Genomic DNA, 19,402 nt, shown 5'->3' on the forward strand with positions numbered 1-19,402 from the left:
CGCTTTAAGTTGGTGCTTGATCACTGGTGACACAAGTAACAGTTGCTAGGGGCAAAGTTGTCTCAAGTAGCTCATCAGGTGGAGAGAACATTAGAATTTGGCTGTAAGGAAAAATGAAAAAATATTTTTGGTGATTAAAAAATAATAGCTGATTTGTTGCAAGGCAGTTGAGAGGTTCAAGCGTTTTGTTCGGGGAAAACATTTGTGCTTGTGACTGATTACAAAGCATTGGTTGGTATTTGGGGTGGGAATGTGATCAGGGATTTAATACCCAGAATATCCAGATTGAGTGTGACAGTTCAACTGTAACCATTTTGGACTTCAACACATCCCAGGTGGCAGAAATATTGCGGCAGACTATCTGTTGAGGACGCCTTTCACGATTGAATGGTGTGAGACAACAGAAGTAGATTAAGACACCCCCTCACCCCCCAGGATAATCTGGCAAAGATTTGCAAATTATACAACACAAAAATTAAATTTTGTGTCACATAAATGAACATTTTGTGGCATTAATGCAACACTTTATCTTTATCATAATCATTCCTTTTCAGCCTTAAATAAATGTAATCTGTTTTTGCAGAATATTCCACTTCGAAATAGTTTCTGCAGCTTATGGAAGCACAGCTGCAATTCGATCCTTTTGGAAGGGGGCTGTATTTCTCCCTGGGATGTTCTATGGCCATTGTATGCACCTCTGCCGGGGCACAGCTGTCTCCCGGATCTGTAAGGCATGACACTTCTTCCTCAGGCACCCTAGGTTGCAGGATCGCAGTGGGTGGCGAAATGTGTGGTATGTTTTCCACAGTCACATAGGCATTGGGTAAATCTTATACAAATATTACTTAGCGATGGCCTGACCAGAAAATACAACTCTACCCCAGTCATCACAAAGGAATGCATAATGATATCCCTGAAAGGAAACGCCCAGTGATCCAAATATATATTTATTTTCAGTAAAGTAGCTGAGAAAATGACTGCTTAAAGGCATTTATAAAATGCATGCAAGCATATTTATATTGCATGATAATAAATGGAGCGTTGCACCATTGGCTTCTGTGCTGGACACAGTCTAGCTCTTGCATTTGTTATGATTTTCCACCACATGTACCACCATTCCATAGTAGACCACTTACACTTATTTTGCACTTCTAAAATGGGCAGAAGGAATCGCCACTGTAGACATAGCGAATGACTACTGTTTCACAAATGAAATGTGCCATTTTTAGAGATTGCCTAAGTCAGTGCAAGATATTTGGTATTTTAAACCTGTATCTAGAGGCTTCATTTTCGCTCTCATTGCTTGCTCTTATTGGTCAGTTTCCATAGGATCCTTCCTCTTCATATGTTTGAACCTTCCAGTAGATCTGGTGCTCTACTGAGTTGATTTCCGGGTCCCCTTGGCGCAGAGATTATATATTTAGTATTTTTTAATTTGTTTATAATTTTAAAATGTGAGCACTGCCCACAGTCATGGTGACAAAACCATTTTTCACCAATTTAATTTGTGTGATGAGTAGGGTGGTGGCAGTCTAGCCACTGGCCGTCAGTGAGGACACCTAGCATATCTGGATTACCCGTGAGGGTCAATGGTAGGACCAAGTAATGTATTCGGACCATAGCTAGGTCATGGGTCAAAACATATAGTCCAGAACTGTGATATTTGGATTTTGAAAGGAACTACCTGAGGCTGAAATATCCAGATTATTAATCCTTCGAAAGCGTGATTGATTTCTTGCAGAACATACAGCCAGATTTATCAACCAAAATTGCGATCGCAATAGCTGCGAATTAGCTATTGTGATCGCAATTCAATGAACCGTAATTCATGAAAAGAAAACTGACCATTTTGCGAATTCGCAAAATAGATTTTGCGAAATCGCAATTAAAATCGCAGAATCTAGGTGGAACCCCCTTAGCGAAACTGAATTATTGAGACTCCAATGATTCTGCAATTTCATTTGCAAATTCGCTAAATAATCGCAGACCAAATTCATGAAAAATCGCAATTAGAGAAAAACCTAAAAATCGCTATTTGTGAGGCGCAAGTTAAGGAGAACCCAAACCAGGTGGTAACCATGAAGTTAAAAATAAAAAATAAATAATAATTCCCAATCTAGCCACAGGTGCTGGCCTGCCCAAACACACTTAAGGAGACACAGTAGGAGCATGAGGACATTCACAATGCCAGGACTGCTTCCAAGTGACGTTCCTGCTTCTGGTGGACTCTGAGCATCCGATGTTCGATGGACAGGCCAGGATACGGGACATGTACCCCCCTGCCAGCGTGTCTTGTTATCTCGCACTGCTCCCTTACCAGTCCTCTGGACTGTGATCGCACAGTGGCTGTGCACCTTGTCTGCTTCCTGGGTGCTGCTGTAGTGGCCTGTGCCACTGGCATGGGTGTTACGTGGGGTGGTTGTTCCGCACCTGTGGCTGCAGAGTTGGTCCTGTCCACATGGGGTGGTGGTGGTACTGCTGCTGCTGCTGACTGTGATGGTCCGGGATGAGTGGAAGGATGGCCCTCTCCCTCGGTGTCCTCGGGGTTCTCATTGATGTATAGGGCCTCACTGTAGGTGCTGGGTTGTTCAGTGCCACCTGTGATGTAAATGGGACCATGATTATTGACATGTTTCTTGCACATGGGAGGTTGCTACATGCATGCAGGCTTGCATTCCCTGACTGGCTTTAGGAATGACTCTCACTTGACAGGTCTGGCTGTATGGGGCTATCTGGTAATAGTGGTCACACTACGAGTCCCACAATGCAATTGGGCATTTCTGGTGTGCATGGCCTGCATTACTGGGGTTGTCTAATGGGTAGCTCTGGAGTCATGCCCATTTTTAGGGGACAGGGTCGCAGTCGCATGGCACTTACCATGGGATTGTTAGGTGGGTTGGGATGAGTACAGTCGGGTAACCCCCACGCATGCTTCTGGATTCAGGGTGTCCTCCACAAGGTGTGCGAGTGGGGTGTTGGGTGCAACAGTGAGCTCTCCTCCTCCGGTTGTAACTCGCTCTCCCAACCTCTCTGCAATGCGTTCTTTGGCACGCCCTCTGAGGTCATACCACCTCTTTTTAAGTTCATCAATGGAGCGCTGGGTCTATCCCACAGCATTGACCTTTGTTCGGATGCGCAGCCAAATACGCCTCTTGTCCGCCTCAGGCACCCTCCGGGAATCCTTACCGAACAGGCGGTCATGGTCCTTTGCCACTCCCTCTATTAAGTACTCAAGTTCCTGCTTGGAAAATTTAATTTTGCTTTTTCTGCCCGGGGCACTGCTCCCTGATGCTTCCTGGGACATTTTCTGGCGTTGTTTGTTTCCTGGTGTGCTGCTGCAAGTGGTCTGTAGTGGAGCTCTGGCCAGTGCTGCTTCCACTTTCAGGCTCAGGGATCAGAATGAGGGAGGGAACTACCTACTTCCTGGTTGTGATGCCATCATTGTACGCGGAATGCAACTTCCCGTTTTTGCGATCTCGCAATTAGCGAGATCGCAATTTGTGATTTTAGTATTTTGCAAGTTTGCAATTTCAACATGGAAAACGGCCGAATCTGCAAATTTTATGCGATTTTGGCAAAATCACAATCGGCATTGCGGGCGATTACGATTCGCTTTTTTATCGAATTTTTTCATGAATCCCATTCTGCCAATTCTAAATTGCGATCGGTAATTATCGCAATTTGGAATTCGCAGAATGTGACCTTGATGAATCTGGGGGTATGTCTGCTGTGAATCAAGGTCTAAAAGAGTGTCCACTGATGCCTCCTGGATTGCTGAGATGGACTGATTACTATAAACGTGTGTAAATGTGTGTGCCTCTTATAGCCTGGTATGACTGCGGCAGGCTCCTCTGGATATTTGGCACAGGCTTACTCTGCCTCAATCTTACCATCCTATCAGTGCATAATTTTAACACCTAACTGAAATTCTTTAAATCGTTGTTTTCCAGTACCTTCCACCCACAACATTTTAGCCTTGACTGTCCACCCTGGAATCTGTATACCCAATATACTAGTTAAGCTTTTTCATGTTTCAGGGCAGTACGTGTGATAGACCATCAGCTACCATTAGAAAGCCCAACAGTCGTTCAACTATGATGTCTGCAGCTACTTAAATAATATTATGTTGCAGCAAATCCCATATTACTGCACACAACAAGCACATCCCATAGTGGAGTCTTCATTTGATTGATACATTGGAGCATTGTCTGCCCCAGAGAATACCAATGTCATTCTACACTCGCTGCCAGGTGTCCATCTCATATAGCACCTCACAATCTGTGTGTTACTGGCGCGTCCAACTACTGACACTGTGGGGTTTCAGTAGCAGTATTCCAAAGCTCTAGACTGAACCACAGGGCATTCAATTTCCATCATAAACCCCAAAGGGGGATGCTGGGCAGGTTCCACCCACTTCTCCTTAAGTGGTGGCCTTGTGTGAAATAGGCAAACAGACTATAAAGCAGACTATGTTGATGTATGCACAAAGTGATCAAAGTGAATGAATGGATTGTTCAGAGATGGATGACGTTTCGAAAATGATTGGTAAGCATGTTAAGTGGTGGCTAAAAGAAAGATCTTGATTTGCAAGTGTGCAACTGTATTTTAAATTTGTGAATAAGTTGACATTGGAGACAAAGAACATAAACTTGAGGGGACACACATGTATACCTCCCATGTCATTAGGAGCCAAGATAATACAGGCTACACAAGGGCCATTTGGGGCAGATTATCACCAAAAGGAAAATATGCTTGGTGTATTGGTGGCCCGGTTTGGACAAAGATAATATTAGCAGTTTGAACGCGTGTTATTTGCTCGAAGAGTGACAAAGCTTTATAAATTGTTACACTACCACTCATCCATTGAATTTTACCAAAAGACTATGGTCAAAATCGGAGTTGGACCTTATTGGGCCTCTCAATGCATTATCACCGGTGGTCAGATATGCGTCTGTCTTGGTTGATTATTACAGTAGGTGATGAAAAGTAGAGATTGTTCAGGAACCAAACACAGACACTGTAATTTCATTCTTCAATAAAGGGTTTCTGCGAGAAGTGTTTCTGAGAGATTTGGAGTCTGATAACAGAGTACAATGTCCCTCAAAAGAGATGAAAGTTTTCCTGACAAAGACTGATATTATACACAAAAGAATCACATTATACCACCCTCAAGCCAATGTCTTTGTTGAGAAAATGAATCATACTTTAGTTGAGTTGAGATGAAATGTAATCCTCGGGGGGAGCAGAGCGAAGCAGTCTCCCCCCGCGGATTTTCGCCCGGTGGTACAGACCCAGAGCGATGACGCGTTAGGCAGGGCAGCGCGCGCGAGGCAGTGCGTAGGAGTTAGTCAGGAGCGCCATTTTAGGCTACGTAGTTGAGGCAGGAGCGTTTTTCGGCGAGGCGGGCCTCTCCTCGTGAATTGCAGGCATTTATTGGACTAATTCAAGGCGGACATGATTACTCAAGAGGCACTGCAGGAGGCGCTCCGCGTCATAGCGGCAGCTGGCAGGAGTGACCTTTTGGCAGCAGGCACCGGCGACGCAGCTGACTCCCCTCCACCTCACAGACCCCCGAGGAGACAGGCGGCGAACGGAGTCAAGAGAGCCATTGATGCGTGCAGGCAGACGTCAGCCACGAGGAAAGGTCCGAGGAGAGCGCGGTCAGCCAGAGGGGCTCGGCAGGCAGCGGGGAACGTCCGGCAAGCAGGTCTGTGGAGGGGTCAGTCTTCCCGCTCCTTATCCCCTGCATTGCTACGAGGGACGGGCTGTGTGGTCAGGCTGCCGGGTGAGTTGGCTACTCCCCCATTTGGGAGGGAGGTTTTTGAGGTGGGTGGGCTTGACACAGGCACCCAGCGAGTGGGGGTGGGCAGGGGCAGACAGGCCAGAGCAGCTACAGTCAGGCCGCCCCGCCCCAGGCCAGTGCCAGTATTTACAGGGCCACAATGCTTCGAGGGCCGCAAAGAAGCAGTTGGCCCCATTTGTACTCTCCCCCACCCTGCTTTAGTTACTCAGCCTCCCCAGCCCCAGCCGCTAGTAGATTATTCGAGTGGCAGTGATGAGGAGGCTGCGGGGGGTGCCTGCACAATTATGAATTTACCACGCGCCCCGCCCAGGCCCAGGGAACAGGACTTTGAGGATGCAGAAGATGTTTTTGGACTTTCAGACCCTCCCAATGAGGACCTTTCTGAGTTTTTCACAACAGGGCAGGTAGGCTTGCTGCCACAGGAAGATGGGGAGGTTTCTCAGATCAGAGATGCGGTTTTGGCAGAGCAAGGCCAAGACGATTTTACACAATACATGTATGATAATGGGCTGGAGCACACCAGGTTCAACAGAGAATATATTTTTCCAGAGGCGCGCCAGGCACCATTGGTTTTTGCGCCAGATGAGACAGAGTTGGGCCGCAGTTTATCAGGACAGTGGGTGTGGGTAGAACATGCCTCCACTGCTGAAGCACAGCGGAAACACAGGGAAGTAAGGAAGCCCAGCAGCAAGGTACTTCTAGTAGACGGGGCAGATAAGGTGTCAGGTGGCTCTGGAGCGGAGCAAGGTCAGACCACGAATACGACGGGTAGCAGGAGAGCGAAAGGTAAGGAATTTGCGAAGGACAGAGCGGCCACTGACCAAGGTGGTTTTAATGTGGAATTTATGGCGGATCCACAACAGGCGGACAGGTTTTTGGAGCGAGAGCCTGTTTTTGATTGGGACACTTATGATGGGGGTGTAGGAGATGGTGAGCGTCCGGGAGGAAGCAGCCAAATCTTCGCTCCACAAGGCACAAGGGAGAGTATAGCGACATTTCCACAGCAATTAGAGGAGCGAAATGTTAGTAAACAACTGAGAAGTTTTCAAAAGGGACAATCAACTGTAGCAGTGGGCTCTGGGAGGAGGGCTAGGACAACAAGCTCTGTTCAATCGTTACAGGTTCAAGATGAAGATGGGGACTCTGGAGTACAGAAGGAGAATCTCGAGCGGATCTCTAAAGAAGAACTGAGACGACGCGAGGAACAGCTTCCCAAGGGTAAGCCACGTTGGTGGGGGGCATGGGATGTCTCTTCACAGGTTAGGGGTGAAAAGGCTCAGGACAAGGTACCGCAAATACACAGTAAAGCGGCGCCTGCACAGGCAAGTGGACAGGTTGGTAAGTCAGCCCACTACATTAGCCTAGAACAGACGGAAGATAGTTCACCTATGCCAGGTAGGCTGCCATACATGGGTGTGTCAATGCCGCTAGGTACCCACCTGTCTCACAAGACAAAACAAAAGATATGGCAACATGACTACGTAGATGTTTTCCGTTTGCTACACAGAGATGTCCAATCTAGAGAAGGGTCCAAGGAGGAAGAATTAGAATTGGCAAGACGTCCCAGGGTGCCGAGAAATATAGACAATTGGTCGTCTGCATTTTTAATTTTCTCCAGCATTTATTGTGAAAAATATCCGGAAAGGGCAGTTTCACTCTTTAAGTACATGGATGTGGTACGCAAGGCCCACATGCATTTTGGTGGTTTTTCCTGGTTAAATTATGACGAGGAGTTCAGGGCCAGGATGAGCATGAACCCTTCAAAACCTTGGGGTGATATAGACACAGAATTATGGTTGCAATGGATGTCATCCTCTCAGCTTACGGAAACCACCCACACAGCTAGTGGTTTGCCGGTGGCGTACCGGCCCTTTCCAGGGCGCGCCGCCCAGGGAGGGGCGGGGACTGTCACAAGGGGGCATACAAGCGGATTGGGCTCCTGCTGGAACTACAACAGGGGGTATTGTAACCGGCCATATTGTAGATTCAAACACGAATGTTCCCAGTGCGGAGGCAGACATATGCTATTTCAATGCCTTACGCCTGCAGCAGACACAACCGAGCATACCCCACAACCACAAATCCAGGCAGCCAGGGGCAGGGGAGCTCCACTCCCTCCTATACCAAAAGGCTTTTACCCCAATTAAATGGGAATTGCTCATCCCTTGGCTGGACAGGTACCCGAACAGCGAGGCGGCTGCCAAACTTTATTGGGGGTTTAAGGAGGGATTTCGAATTGGTTACCAGGGCCCCAGATACAGGCGTTGGGCGGAGAATTTGAGGTCTGCTAGAGATTTCCCGGAGGTGGTGGGCAGGAAGCTGGGTGAGGAGGTAGGCTTAGGCAGAGTAGCTGGGCCTTTTGAGGAGATGCCGTTTGTTCATTTCATGGTGTCGCCGCTAGGGGTAATCCCCAAAAAAGCGGCGGGCGAATTCCGCATGATTCAACACCTTTCGTGGCCGGAGGGTAGTTCTATTAATGACTTTATTGCTGATGAGGATTCAGCAGTCTCGTACACTACAGTGGACGAGGCTCTAAAAATGGTACGAAGTTTAGGAGATCAGGCCGAGCTTGCAAAATGCGACATTCAATCTGCTTTTCGATTAATACCGATACACCCATTAGATTTTGAGCTTTTGGGCATGCAGCTGAATGGTTATTTTTATTTTGACAAGGTTTTACCTATGGGATGTGCAGTTTCCTGTGCCCTTTTTGAATTGTTTAGTTCATTTCTACAGTGGGTGTTTCAGCAAGAGTGCAGGGTAGGCAAAGTGTGCCATTACCTTGATGACTTTTTCTTTATGGGACTGGCGAAGTCCGGACATTGTGAGAGGGCGTTACAAGTTTTTCAGAATATGGCAGAAGCATTTGGGGTGCCTTTGGCACGAGACAAAACAGAGGGGCCCAGCACACAGATTACTTTTCTTGGAATAGAGATCAATACAGTGGAAATGGTGGCACGACTTCCTAAGAAGAAGTTAGAGGAAATTAGGTCATGTATTCAGGAGGCCCTTCAAGTAGAAAAATTACAACTCAGGCAAGTACAAAGACTATTAGGATACCTGAACTTTGCGTGCAGAGTAGTGAGGGCAGGAAGGACTTTCTGTAGGTTGTTGGGTATGGCCATGTCAGGAGCAACTCTGCCACACCATAGAATCAGGCTCACCAAAAACATAAAGGAGGACTTAAGGATTTGGTTGTTATTTTTAGCGGATTTCAATGGAGTGCCATTGTTGTTCATCGAAGAAAGTATGAAGTGGCAGGTGCAAATGTACTCAGATGCGTCAGGTTTACATGGATTTGGCATTTTTTGGGATGGGCGCTGGTGCGCTGAGCGGTGGCCAGAAGAATGGATTTCCCAAGGTCGCAGTATAGCGTTTTTGGAGCTTTTTCCCCTTTTAGTGGCTTTGCAGGTATGGGGCCAAGAGCTTAGCAACAGAACAATCCTTTTTCATGTAGACAACTTGTCAGTTGTTCACTTAATAAACAGGCAGAAAGCCAAGGACAGGAGAGTGCTAGGCCTTTTGAGGGCTTTCATGCTGTTAAGTCTGCGTCTGAACATTGTTTTTCGCGCAGCACACATTGCAGGTATCAATAACTCAATTGCTGATGCGCTCTCTCGTTCCCAGTGGGACAGATTTCGCGAGCTGGCCCCGGGAGCAGCAGTCAAGAAATCATCGGTACCTATCAGCATCTGGGCTCTAGGGGAATGAGGATACTACGGCTGGTGGAGAACTCAATAGCGTCATCCACTCAACGAAGTTATATGCTGGCATGGCATGAATTTCTAAGTTATGTTGACACTTATAACTTTGTACAAAGAGAAGAGATGTATATCCCCCTCATACTTGATTTTGTTTTACATTTAATTGACAGGGGTTTGTCACATAACACCATAGCGGGTAAGCTAGCGGGGATTTCCTTCTACGGACAATTGTATTGGGGCCGGGATCCAAATACCCATATATTGGTGAAGAGAGTTTTGAAGGGATTGCAGAGGGTGAAGGCGTCAAGCTCACACACAAGAGCGCCAATAACATTTGAATTGCTCCAACGTATGTTGGGGTACTTACACAAAGCTTGTTACAACGCTCATGAAATTAAGCTTTTTAGATTGGTAATGATATGGCTCTTTTTTGGAGCTTTTCGAGTTTCTGAACTTTTAGGTTTAAAGAATGATTGCGGTTTATGTGGCAGGGATGTGTGCTTGGAAGGTGACACTTTGAAAATATGGTTAGGCAAATCAAAAACAGATCAATTGGGGCAAGGGGTGTGGATACACCTAAATGTGACTCACATACAAGGTTGTTGCCCAGTACAAGAGTGGAGGGATTTTCAGTTTTTTACAGGTGTTCTGGGTGGACCAATCTTTGTGCACAAGGCGGGCGGTAAGCTTTCGAGTCACCAGCTGCTGGTAGTCATGAGAAGAACACTTTTATTGTTAGGCTTCAATCCAATGAATTATGCAACACATTCCTTTCGTATAGGAGCAGCGTCTGAAGCAGCCTGTTTGGGTTTGGGTTGGAATGTGATCAAAAGGATAGGAAGGTGGAGTTCTAACTGCTGTGCACGCTATGTAAAAAAATAAATTTAAAAAAAAAAAAAAAAAAAAAAAAGCACATATGCTGTAGAAGAAGCATGGACAGTAGTACAAACTAGAAGTTGTTAAGCATAAAGTTGTATGTTGAGTTTTTCTTATTGGGTCTGTTTTCTTTCATCTAGGAGACATTCGGGGTTTGAATCCGGCCAAAAAACAAATCTGGATCGTGGGACACTCATTTGTGAAATGGGCAGCGATCTTTGCGGATCATCAAATCTATGGAAGGAACCTTGGTATCCCCAGCGCTGGACATGAACTTTACTGGTGCGGTAAAGGGGGTATGCGCTGGGAGAACTTGTTTCCTCTATTGGCTAAGATAAGGTATGACAGAGGCGGTCCTGATATGCTCATTCTCCATCTAGGGGAAAATGACCTAGTGGCTTTATCGGGGCTAAGCATAATCAAAGCCATGCAATTAGATTTAGCTGTGGTTTCTAACAACTGGCTAGGGACCAGCCTAGTATGGACTGAATTTGTGTTTAGACAGCAATGGAAAAATGCAAGGAGTCAGGCCGCCATGGAAAAGGCCAGAAAAAAGGTAAACAGGGCTATGAAGATCTTCTGTGTAGGTTTAGGGATCCAGACAATTGCACATGACAGCATCACTGGAAAAGACGGCCATCTGTTTAGGGAAGACGGTGTCCACTTAACACAGTTGGGGATGGCGTATTACATACTGGAGATCAGAGACATCCTATCAAAATGTTTGAAAGTTGATCTGTGGGTGTCTGCTAGAAGGGAGGAATAAAAAAAAAAAAAAAAAAAAAAAAAGAGCAAGGGCAAAGCAAACTGACATGGGTAACAACACACTATGATAAGAATGGTTTGGGTTTGTTGGTGGGGTCAGGAAAAATCCAAGGTTTTTCCTGTGTGGCGGAATAGGGGGAGGTCAAGATTTAGAGCGGACTTGACCGTCCTTCAGGAGAGAGGGTGGTGGGAGGTACAAGATGGGGGAAAAAGAAAGAAAGAGGAAAAGTGAAAAGATTTCGAAACATGGGGGTGATTTCAACGGAAAATAAGTTATATTGGTTTGGAACAATACCGTTATAAACAAACAAGTGCAAAAGAAAGGTTATGGTTTTGGCATAATATGCAAATTCATTGGTTTGAAGACAAGTGAAAATTACAACTGTTTATTGGTTTATGGATATAAAAATTGCCTGATCTATGGAATAAAAAGTGGCCTTTTATGCTATCCAGTGGTGTTGTCTCATTGTGTATGGGTCTGGATTATTCTGGGCGATGTAATCCTCGGGGGGAGCAGAGCGAAGCAGTCTCCCCCCGCGGATTTTCGCCCGGTGGTACAGACCCAGAGCGATGACGCGTTAGGCAGGGCAGCGCGCGCGAGGCAGTGCGTAGGAGTTAGTCAGGAGCGCCATTTTAGGCTACGTAGTTGAGGCAGGAGCGTTTTTCGGCGAGGCCCGCCCACCCACCCCTGTCGACAAAATGTTAAATAATAAATTGTATACTGTTAACAAAGTTACTTATGAACATTAGATATGTCAAACAAAAAAGATGCCACATTAGGTCAGGCAATGGTTGTGTATCCTATTAGCTGAATTTGGCGGAATAGGGGGAGGTCAAGATTTAGAGCGGACTTGACCGTCCTTCAGGAGAGAGGGTGGTGGGAGGTACAAGATGGGGGAAAAAGAAAGAAAGAGGAAAAGTGAAAAGATTTCGAAACATGGGGGTGATTTCAACGGAAAATAAGTTATATTGGTTTGGAACAATACCGTTATAAACAAACAAGTGCAAAAGAAAGGTTATGGTTTTGGCATAATATGCAAATTCATTGGTTTGAAGACAAGTGAAAATTACAACTGTTTATTGGTTTATGGATATAAAAATTGCCTGATCTATGGAATAAAAAGTGGCCTTTTATGCTATCCAGTGGTGTTGTCTCATTGTGTATGGGTCTGGATTATTCTGGGCGATGAGTATTTAGGAACAAAACCGAGGTATAAATGGCTGTGCGTAGTATGTTGTTTCTCTCATAGAACAAGTCCAAATGTAATTATGGTAGCGACACCATTTGAAATTCTGAGAGGTTGTTTGCCTGCATGTTAAATGTAACAAGCATGGTTGAAAGAGTGGCAAACTCATTCAATTCGTGAAAGAGCTATAGATAAGGATATATGCCCCACTGTTGAAGTGGCACAAAGGAAATAAAGCAATGGGTTGAAAGCAAGCAGGGTTATGGTTTTCGTGATGACAGAAATTGAGTTGGAGATTTGATTTGCATTAAAGGACCTTTTTTAATGTACCCATAGGACAATCTAGATTCAGGGAACTTGCAAAAGTGGAAGGAGGTTAAGGTAGCATTATCAGCGTGAGAGGGCATTAGAATAGTGGTATTTTTCCAGAGTAATGAAATCTAATACCAATGATTCTAGGGAAATTCAGAGGAAAGTCTGTCTAATAAAGATGGATAGTGTACCCTTTCATGATGAGGTAATGAAAAATACTCAAGGTTTCGTGATTAAATCCATCTGGTCGCTTGGGTTGTTTTCATGACTAATGCACTATTTCGATTGGTGATACATACATTTCTGATTGTTGTATTTTCAGTATCAAGCATTGTGTTTGTCATTTATACAAAAAGGTTAAATTATATATTTTTTCAGTGGCGTACCTAGCACTTTTTACACCAGGGGTGAGCCATGAGTTTGCCACCCAGTGATGACCGGTACATGTAAGTACGGTGGCGCAGAGGGCTTGGGGGAAGACAACAATGAGGGAAAATACTATTTAACCCCTACAGCGTGGAGCAAATTTTCGCGCTGTGCTGAAGGTTCTAATGAGCCTATCGGCTCATGACGGAACGGTTCTGTCATGAGCACAGCTCAACCGACGCTCATGACGGAACCGTTCCGTCATGAGCCTGGAAGGGGTTAAAAAGAGAAAACCACATACACATGCAACTAGTGTGTACTGTGAGCTTGTCTGGTGTGAACCTGTGGAGGGCTTGCCTCATCGGTGCAGCAGATCATGGATCAAGCAGCCGTCCCAGTGCCCTGTACTGCTTTGGCAAATACCCGGTAAAGGTGCTTGTGCAATGTGATGCTTAGTGAGCATTACTGAGGGTAAAAGGCCCTTAGTTCCGTCTATTTAAGACCGATGGGATGCTCCGAGCCATAGGCAAAGCACCACCAAAACCCTTGCACAGCTAGAGTGAAGCACAGCCTAATATCAAGACTGGATTAGAAACAAACAGGCTTCAAGGCCTCCAGAAATGGTCTATGACGGATTTACCATGAAGGACGAGTGGAAGGGTGCTTTTGTTTTTTTTATGACTAAGGTTTGTAAAGTGCTGTATTTTCATTGTTGTGGCATACTGCAGGAATATGGTAAGAAACTGCAGCTTAGAAGTGCACTAAGATGTGGCCATTACTCCTGAGAATGACAACCGCTTCACTCGCTATCTCTGACTTAAACTGGAAAGAATTGCACAGAACCAGTTTGCTAGTGCTAGCTAGTCCGTTATACAGGGATAGTTCGTAGTGGCCACCACATGCTGCCTCCCCTTATCAATCAAAAAAAGCAGGCCAATGTGCGGACGGGAAACTGGCATGCCGTGAAGCATGAAGGCGTTGCAAAGGCAAGCCTTGTCCTTGCCGCATCACTAAGTCTGTGATGCAGTGAGTTCTGACTGAGGCAACCCATGCCTCCCCCCCCTCAGCTATTTCACTGCTTTGTTTGAATTGTTTTTATTGTGATGTGCCAGACATAGCGAGTTGTATCTTTGTAGTTTCTTTATTGAGTACAAGTTACAGGTTGGTTTCCATATAAAGTATCCCTACAAGGAGAAGCCTGCCTGCTGCTCAGCCCATCCTCAACTGTTACACCTCATCACTCAGGCACCAAAGATTCCAGTCATCTCTATCACAGCAACATTCCCCTCCAGGCACTGACACGGGCTGTGCAGATGGGAGCTAGTTTAGATAGGAGTAACATTAGTACATAGGCAGGATTGAGACTATCCTCCCCCTTTTAAATGGAAACTTAATTAAACAATACTAAGTTGGAACAACTATACACAAGAGTGAACATACAAAGAAAATAGATCAAAACTCAGGGACGCAAAGTAAAATACATCTCGAGAGAGTCTGAACAATTAGAAAACCAAAGAGGGTGAATAAATATATAAACAAGAAATATCACCCATCCACTCCCATAATAAAAAACAATTACAAAACAAAATGCATAACATGTAACAACGGGTGACGCGCACCTGAAATTCAATACCTAATACAAAGGGAATAAAAAGTGTAAACAGGATTCCCCACATAAGGAATAGAAATGTAAACTGTGAAAACGCAACAAAAATCCATCTCGACATCCCTCATGTAAGGGTCAAACACTCGCATCAATGGAATTGTAACCCATAAAACATCACTTGTGTAAGGGTTTTTAATGTAATTTATGTAAATGGGACTGACACACATTAACCTACCCCTCAAGTAAGAGTGAAAATAATATAAATGGGACTATAACCCATAAAGACATACCCTGTGTAGGGGTTTTTAAAGTAGCTTGTGTAAATGGGAATATCAGCCATTTGGCCAACCCCCGTGATAGTGTCATGTAATGTACTACGTAGAAATGGGACTGATACACATTCCCGTCCCTCATGTAAGGGAGAGTAATGTTTAATGCAGATATAGACCTAATCCACCTAAATGACGATCCCTTCAGAAAGGGTGTGTAACATAAGCCAAGAGAGTGGTGATGCCCACCCACTTAAACCATAAGACCAACCTCATGTAAGGATGTGTAAAGACAGGAAACGTAAGGAAATGGGCATACTATAGTGATAAAAGAATCCGATGTAGGATATGTGGCGTGCTAAGTAGCCATGTATTACCAGAAAAGATATAAAACTCACTGAACCTCACAGTGTAGAATGCATAATGCAAGGTTCCGTGGATACCACCACGGGGAAAAACCTGTACACTAAAACCTACACAACGGATGTGTAAAACGTTTGTCAATGCAGAGAAAGCGAAATGCAGAACATTGCAAGTTAAAAAGACAATGACCAGAAAGAATGAAACCATTCACCGGTGTGTGACTCCTCACCCGAGTAATGCTGCTTCGGACACACTCTAGTCTTGAGGACCCCAGACACAGAGTCATTCTCACAAGTTTAGTGACCCCCAACAAGCATGTAACGAAGGCCATCTTACATTTGCAGGGTATGCTCAGACGTGAGTCCCTTGCTCACTTTGCCACTGGATTCAAGCAAGCCAGGCTGAAGACGGCTGGAATGCCAGACACCGGTCCTCAGAAGCTTGTTTCCGGTCCAGGGAAGACATGGCTTGGCAGTTCGGGCTGGACTGTTCCCATGAGGCACAGGGTCAGACTGATTTGCATTTAGACATGTCTGAACTGGGGTGGCAGAGTGGGCTAAAGAACTGTGATGGATTGAACCCAGACCTTTTGACTGGGTGTGAGTGTTTGATTGATTCAGATGCTCCTTCCATCACCACCCCCTTTTGTACCACTTTTGGCTGCCATAAGTGTGGCAGGGTATGCTCAGACGTGAGTCCCTTACTCACTTTGCCACTGGATTCAAGCAAGCCGGGCTGAAGACGGCTGGAATGCCAGAAACTGGTTCTCGGAAGCTTGTTTCCGGTCCAGGGAAGACATGGCTTGGCAGTTCGGGCTGGACTGTTCCCATGAGGCACAGGGTGAGACTGATTTGCATATAGCCATGTCTGAACTGGGGTGGCAGAGTGGGCTAAAGAACGGTGATGGATTAAACCCAGATCTTTTGACTGGGTGTGAGTGTTTGATTGATTCAGATGCTCCGTCCATCACCACCCCCTTTTGTACCACTTTTGGCCGCCATAAGTGTGGCAGGGTATGCTCAGACGTCAGTCCCTTGCTCACTTTCCCACTGGATTCAAGCAAGCCAGGCTGAAGACGACTGGAATGCCAGAAACCAGTCCTCGGAAGCTTGTTTCCGGTCCAGGGAAGACATGGCTTGCAAGTTCGGGCTGGACTGTTCCCATGAGGCACAGGGTCAGACTGATTTGCATATAGCCATGGCTGAACTGGGGTGGCAGAGTGGGCTAAAGAGCGGTGATGGATTAAACCCAGATCTTTTGACTGGGTGTGAGTGTTTGATTGATTCAGATGCTCCTTCCATCACCACCCCCTTTTGTACCATCTTACATTAATAAGCAGTTGCAGGCGAGTATGGCCTAAAAACGTGAGTGGTACTAATAAAGACATCTGACAGTTCACACTGGAATTGTAGTCAGACTTAGGACAATATCCATTGAAGGTTAATTATAAAGAAATGCTTGTACTCTGCTGTGACCTTCATGCATTGTACTTTGAGACCACGAGAGAAGTCTTTTGATGAGTTCCTTTCTGAGTTAGAACGTAAGTCTCGGCCTACGGAATATCAGCCTCGTCCCCCAAGACTAACGGTCTGTCCCTCTTCTTCTATTGTCACGACAACGCCTTTTGCCTCACTCCACTCACAAGTTCTTCTGCCTTCCTTGTCTATTTTCCTCTGCTCACTTATGTTATTTTGCAATGTAATGGTTCTGATACCCTCCATTATTGCTTCCTTATGTACCTCTTGTAATCTTTCTTGCATACCTCTCCGGGTTTACCACAACTGTCTCCACTATGTTTGTCGCTACTCATCTGCAAAGTGCTCTGATACCCTTTTGGATCATGTTTACGCTATACAAAATATCTAAAATTAATAAATAAGTGTGAATCCGGTGTAATCAACTCAGTACCTGAGAACGCTCTGGTAGAAAATGTGAGTGCAAGCCCAGAACAATGTTCGAGTTCATTCACGTGGAACAATCCTAACAAGATCAACTGGACTGCCAGCGCCTGGTTTAAACCTCTGGTTAACGGATGCTGTTCATCGGGGTACTGTCACAGCTGAGGGTAGTTGAAGTATCGGGCTAAGATGAGCGGACTAGTTCGCAACTAAGAAAATATGGCTGGTAGCACAGCCACAAGCTGTATTAACAAAGATGGCGGCATGTACAAGTAAAGAGTGTGGGTAGCTCTATGTGTGTGCGTGCAATAAACAGTCCTGCGCAGCCGGTTCTGATGCGACGGAAGGGGGCCTCCTCACAGATTGAAGGTATTTAGTTCCATGTAGGAGAACACTGGCATTCAAACTGCAGAGCCGCGCGCCTGCCGCACTCAGGGAAACAGTCACAATAAACTATAAATACAAATATTCCTGGCTAAAATAAAACGCCTCAATGTGCTTGCACAAAGCCATCCATGCCAATTGAAATTAACTGTAGTGCAGCGCAAACGATGGGAAACTATTGGAATATGCCCAGACAAACGAATTACTGTGCACAATGCTGCCTGATCACAGAAGCACGAGGACGGAACCCAAATCCAAACAGTTTGCCAGCATAATCCATATGATGAACATAGTGTTGTCTTCAGACCTCCATAAGCTGTACAACAAAGCCGGAAGCACTCACAGACGGCAAGTGCAGTATCCAAGCACCAAGACATCACCTAGTTGGTCTACTAGATAACACTATAACTTGTAACTGGTCACATGATGTAAGAAGATACATGCCCTGGCTGGGGCAGACCAATATAAAAGTCACTGGTAGGGCTGAAAGGCAGCTGGGCAATCTATTTTGTGTTGCTATGGATAGGTTTAAGTTTCTTTAAAATTGCTTACATGGTATGGTGTCTGTAGCTTCTTCTGTAGAGCACTAGTTGAGGCTCTTTTTGTTCCTGTTTAGTGTGTTTTTAAATGTCAACTACTGTAGCTTCTGTAAATATCTCCACTAGCGCATTCTTCTTTACATTTTTACGTGGTCATCCTTAAGTCCACTAGTACGTATGAGTCTGTCTCCAGATCAGCTCTAAAATAATGTTGTGATGTACCAGACGTAGCTGAGTTGTATCTTTGTAGTTTCTTTATTGAGTGCAAGGTACCGGTTGAAGTAAAGCAGACCCTTCCTGCTGCTCAGCCCATACTAAAACTATCACACCCCACCACTCAGGCACCCAACATTCCGATCATCTCCATCACACCAACATTCCACTCAGAACACTAACACTGCCTGAGCAGCTAGGAGCTAGTTAAGATATGAGTAACACTAGTACATAGGTATGATATATTAATTTTCCATTCAGTTGAAGAGTTCCTTTGGTCTATTCAAAGTTTATTCATGTAACAATTGAAGGTGGAAGACTCCTACTCTGAAGACTGCCTGCATCATGCAATACAGTGTGTGACGTCTGAAAGTATAGCATTCTAAGGGCCATATGTATCAAGGGGTTTTACCCATTTTATGTCTATGGGAAACAATGTTCATACTTCTGGCCCTAGGATCTGACAGAGACTGAGAGGACAGTTGTCTCCTGGTGATACTACGGATGAACACACATAAATACAGCTCTGCACATATTGTGTGCTGCATGGTGATTTTGACTTCCATACAAAGCTGAAGAAATGCAGTTGAAGAAGAATGAGTGATGCACGGCTGAAGAAGGGTGGGTGTAGATACATAGGTGCAGAGGTAAGGGCGAAGGGGTGTAGGAGGTCAAGAATCTTGGGTGCGTGCTGGAGAATGTATGCAAAAACTAACAAAGGACTTGTGAGATTTACTAGACGTTAACAAAAAGACTACATAAAAATACCTTAACTAAGCAAAACAACAAAAATATATTTCTTCTGAAAATGCTGATTTTCATAGATATGCACGCCAAAGCTAAAATGTCCCAGTGTGCTTCACGCTGTCACTGTGCCATGGCAGGGGATGTCAGATCAATGTAACATTTTTAAAACAAATCACACCTTAAACCAAACAGGAGAAATGGAGTTATAAAGTTAACAAAAAAAAATGCAAATTACATGTTGTCAGGGAAATCATTCAGGCCTGAAAATACAGAAATTATACAGAAAATTACCATAACGAATTCTGTGTACATGGTTACATCTGTTTAGGATGAGAAACAAATTCAAAAAAATATTTTCTGAATAATCATT

General features: G+C 45.0%; 1 protein-coding gene across 1 annotated transcript; it reads left to right on the plus strand.

Annotated features, from left to right (window-relative positions):
- Positions 1–6,297: 6,297 nt before the first annotated feature.
- Positions 6,298–11,149, plus strand: LOC147729297 (uncharacterized). Its single transcript, XM_086959909.1, has 2 exons — positions 6,298–7,021; positions 10,524–11,149. Exons 1-2 carry the CDS (start codon positions 6,298–6,300, stop codon positions 11,147–11,149), a joined length of 1,350 nt encoding a protein of 449 aa, XP_086816035.1.
- The last annotated feature ends 8,253 nt before the right edge of the window (positions 11,150–19,402 follow it).

This window comes from Lissotriton vulgaris, chromosome 2_2 (assembly GCF_964263255.1).
Source record: "Lissotriton vulgaris chromosome 2_2, aLisVul1.2, whole genome shotgun sequence".
NCBI classification, from domain to species: domain Eukaryota; kingdom Metazoa; phylum Chordata; class Amphibia; order Caudata; family Salamandridae; genus Lissotriton; species Lissotriton vulgaris.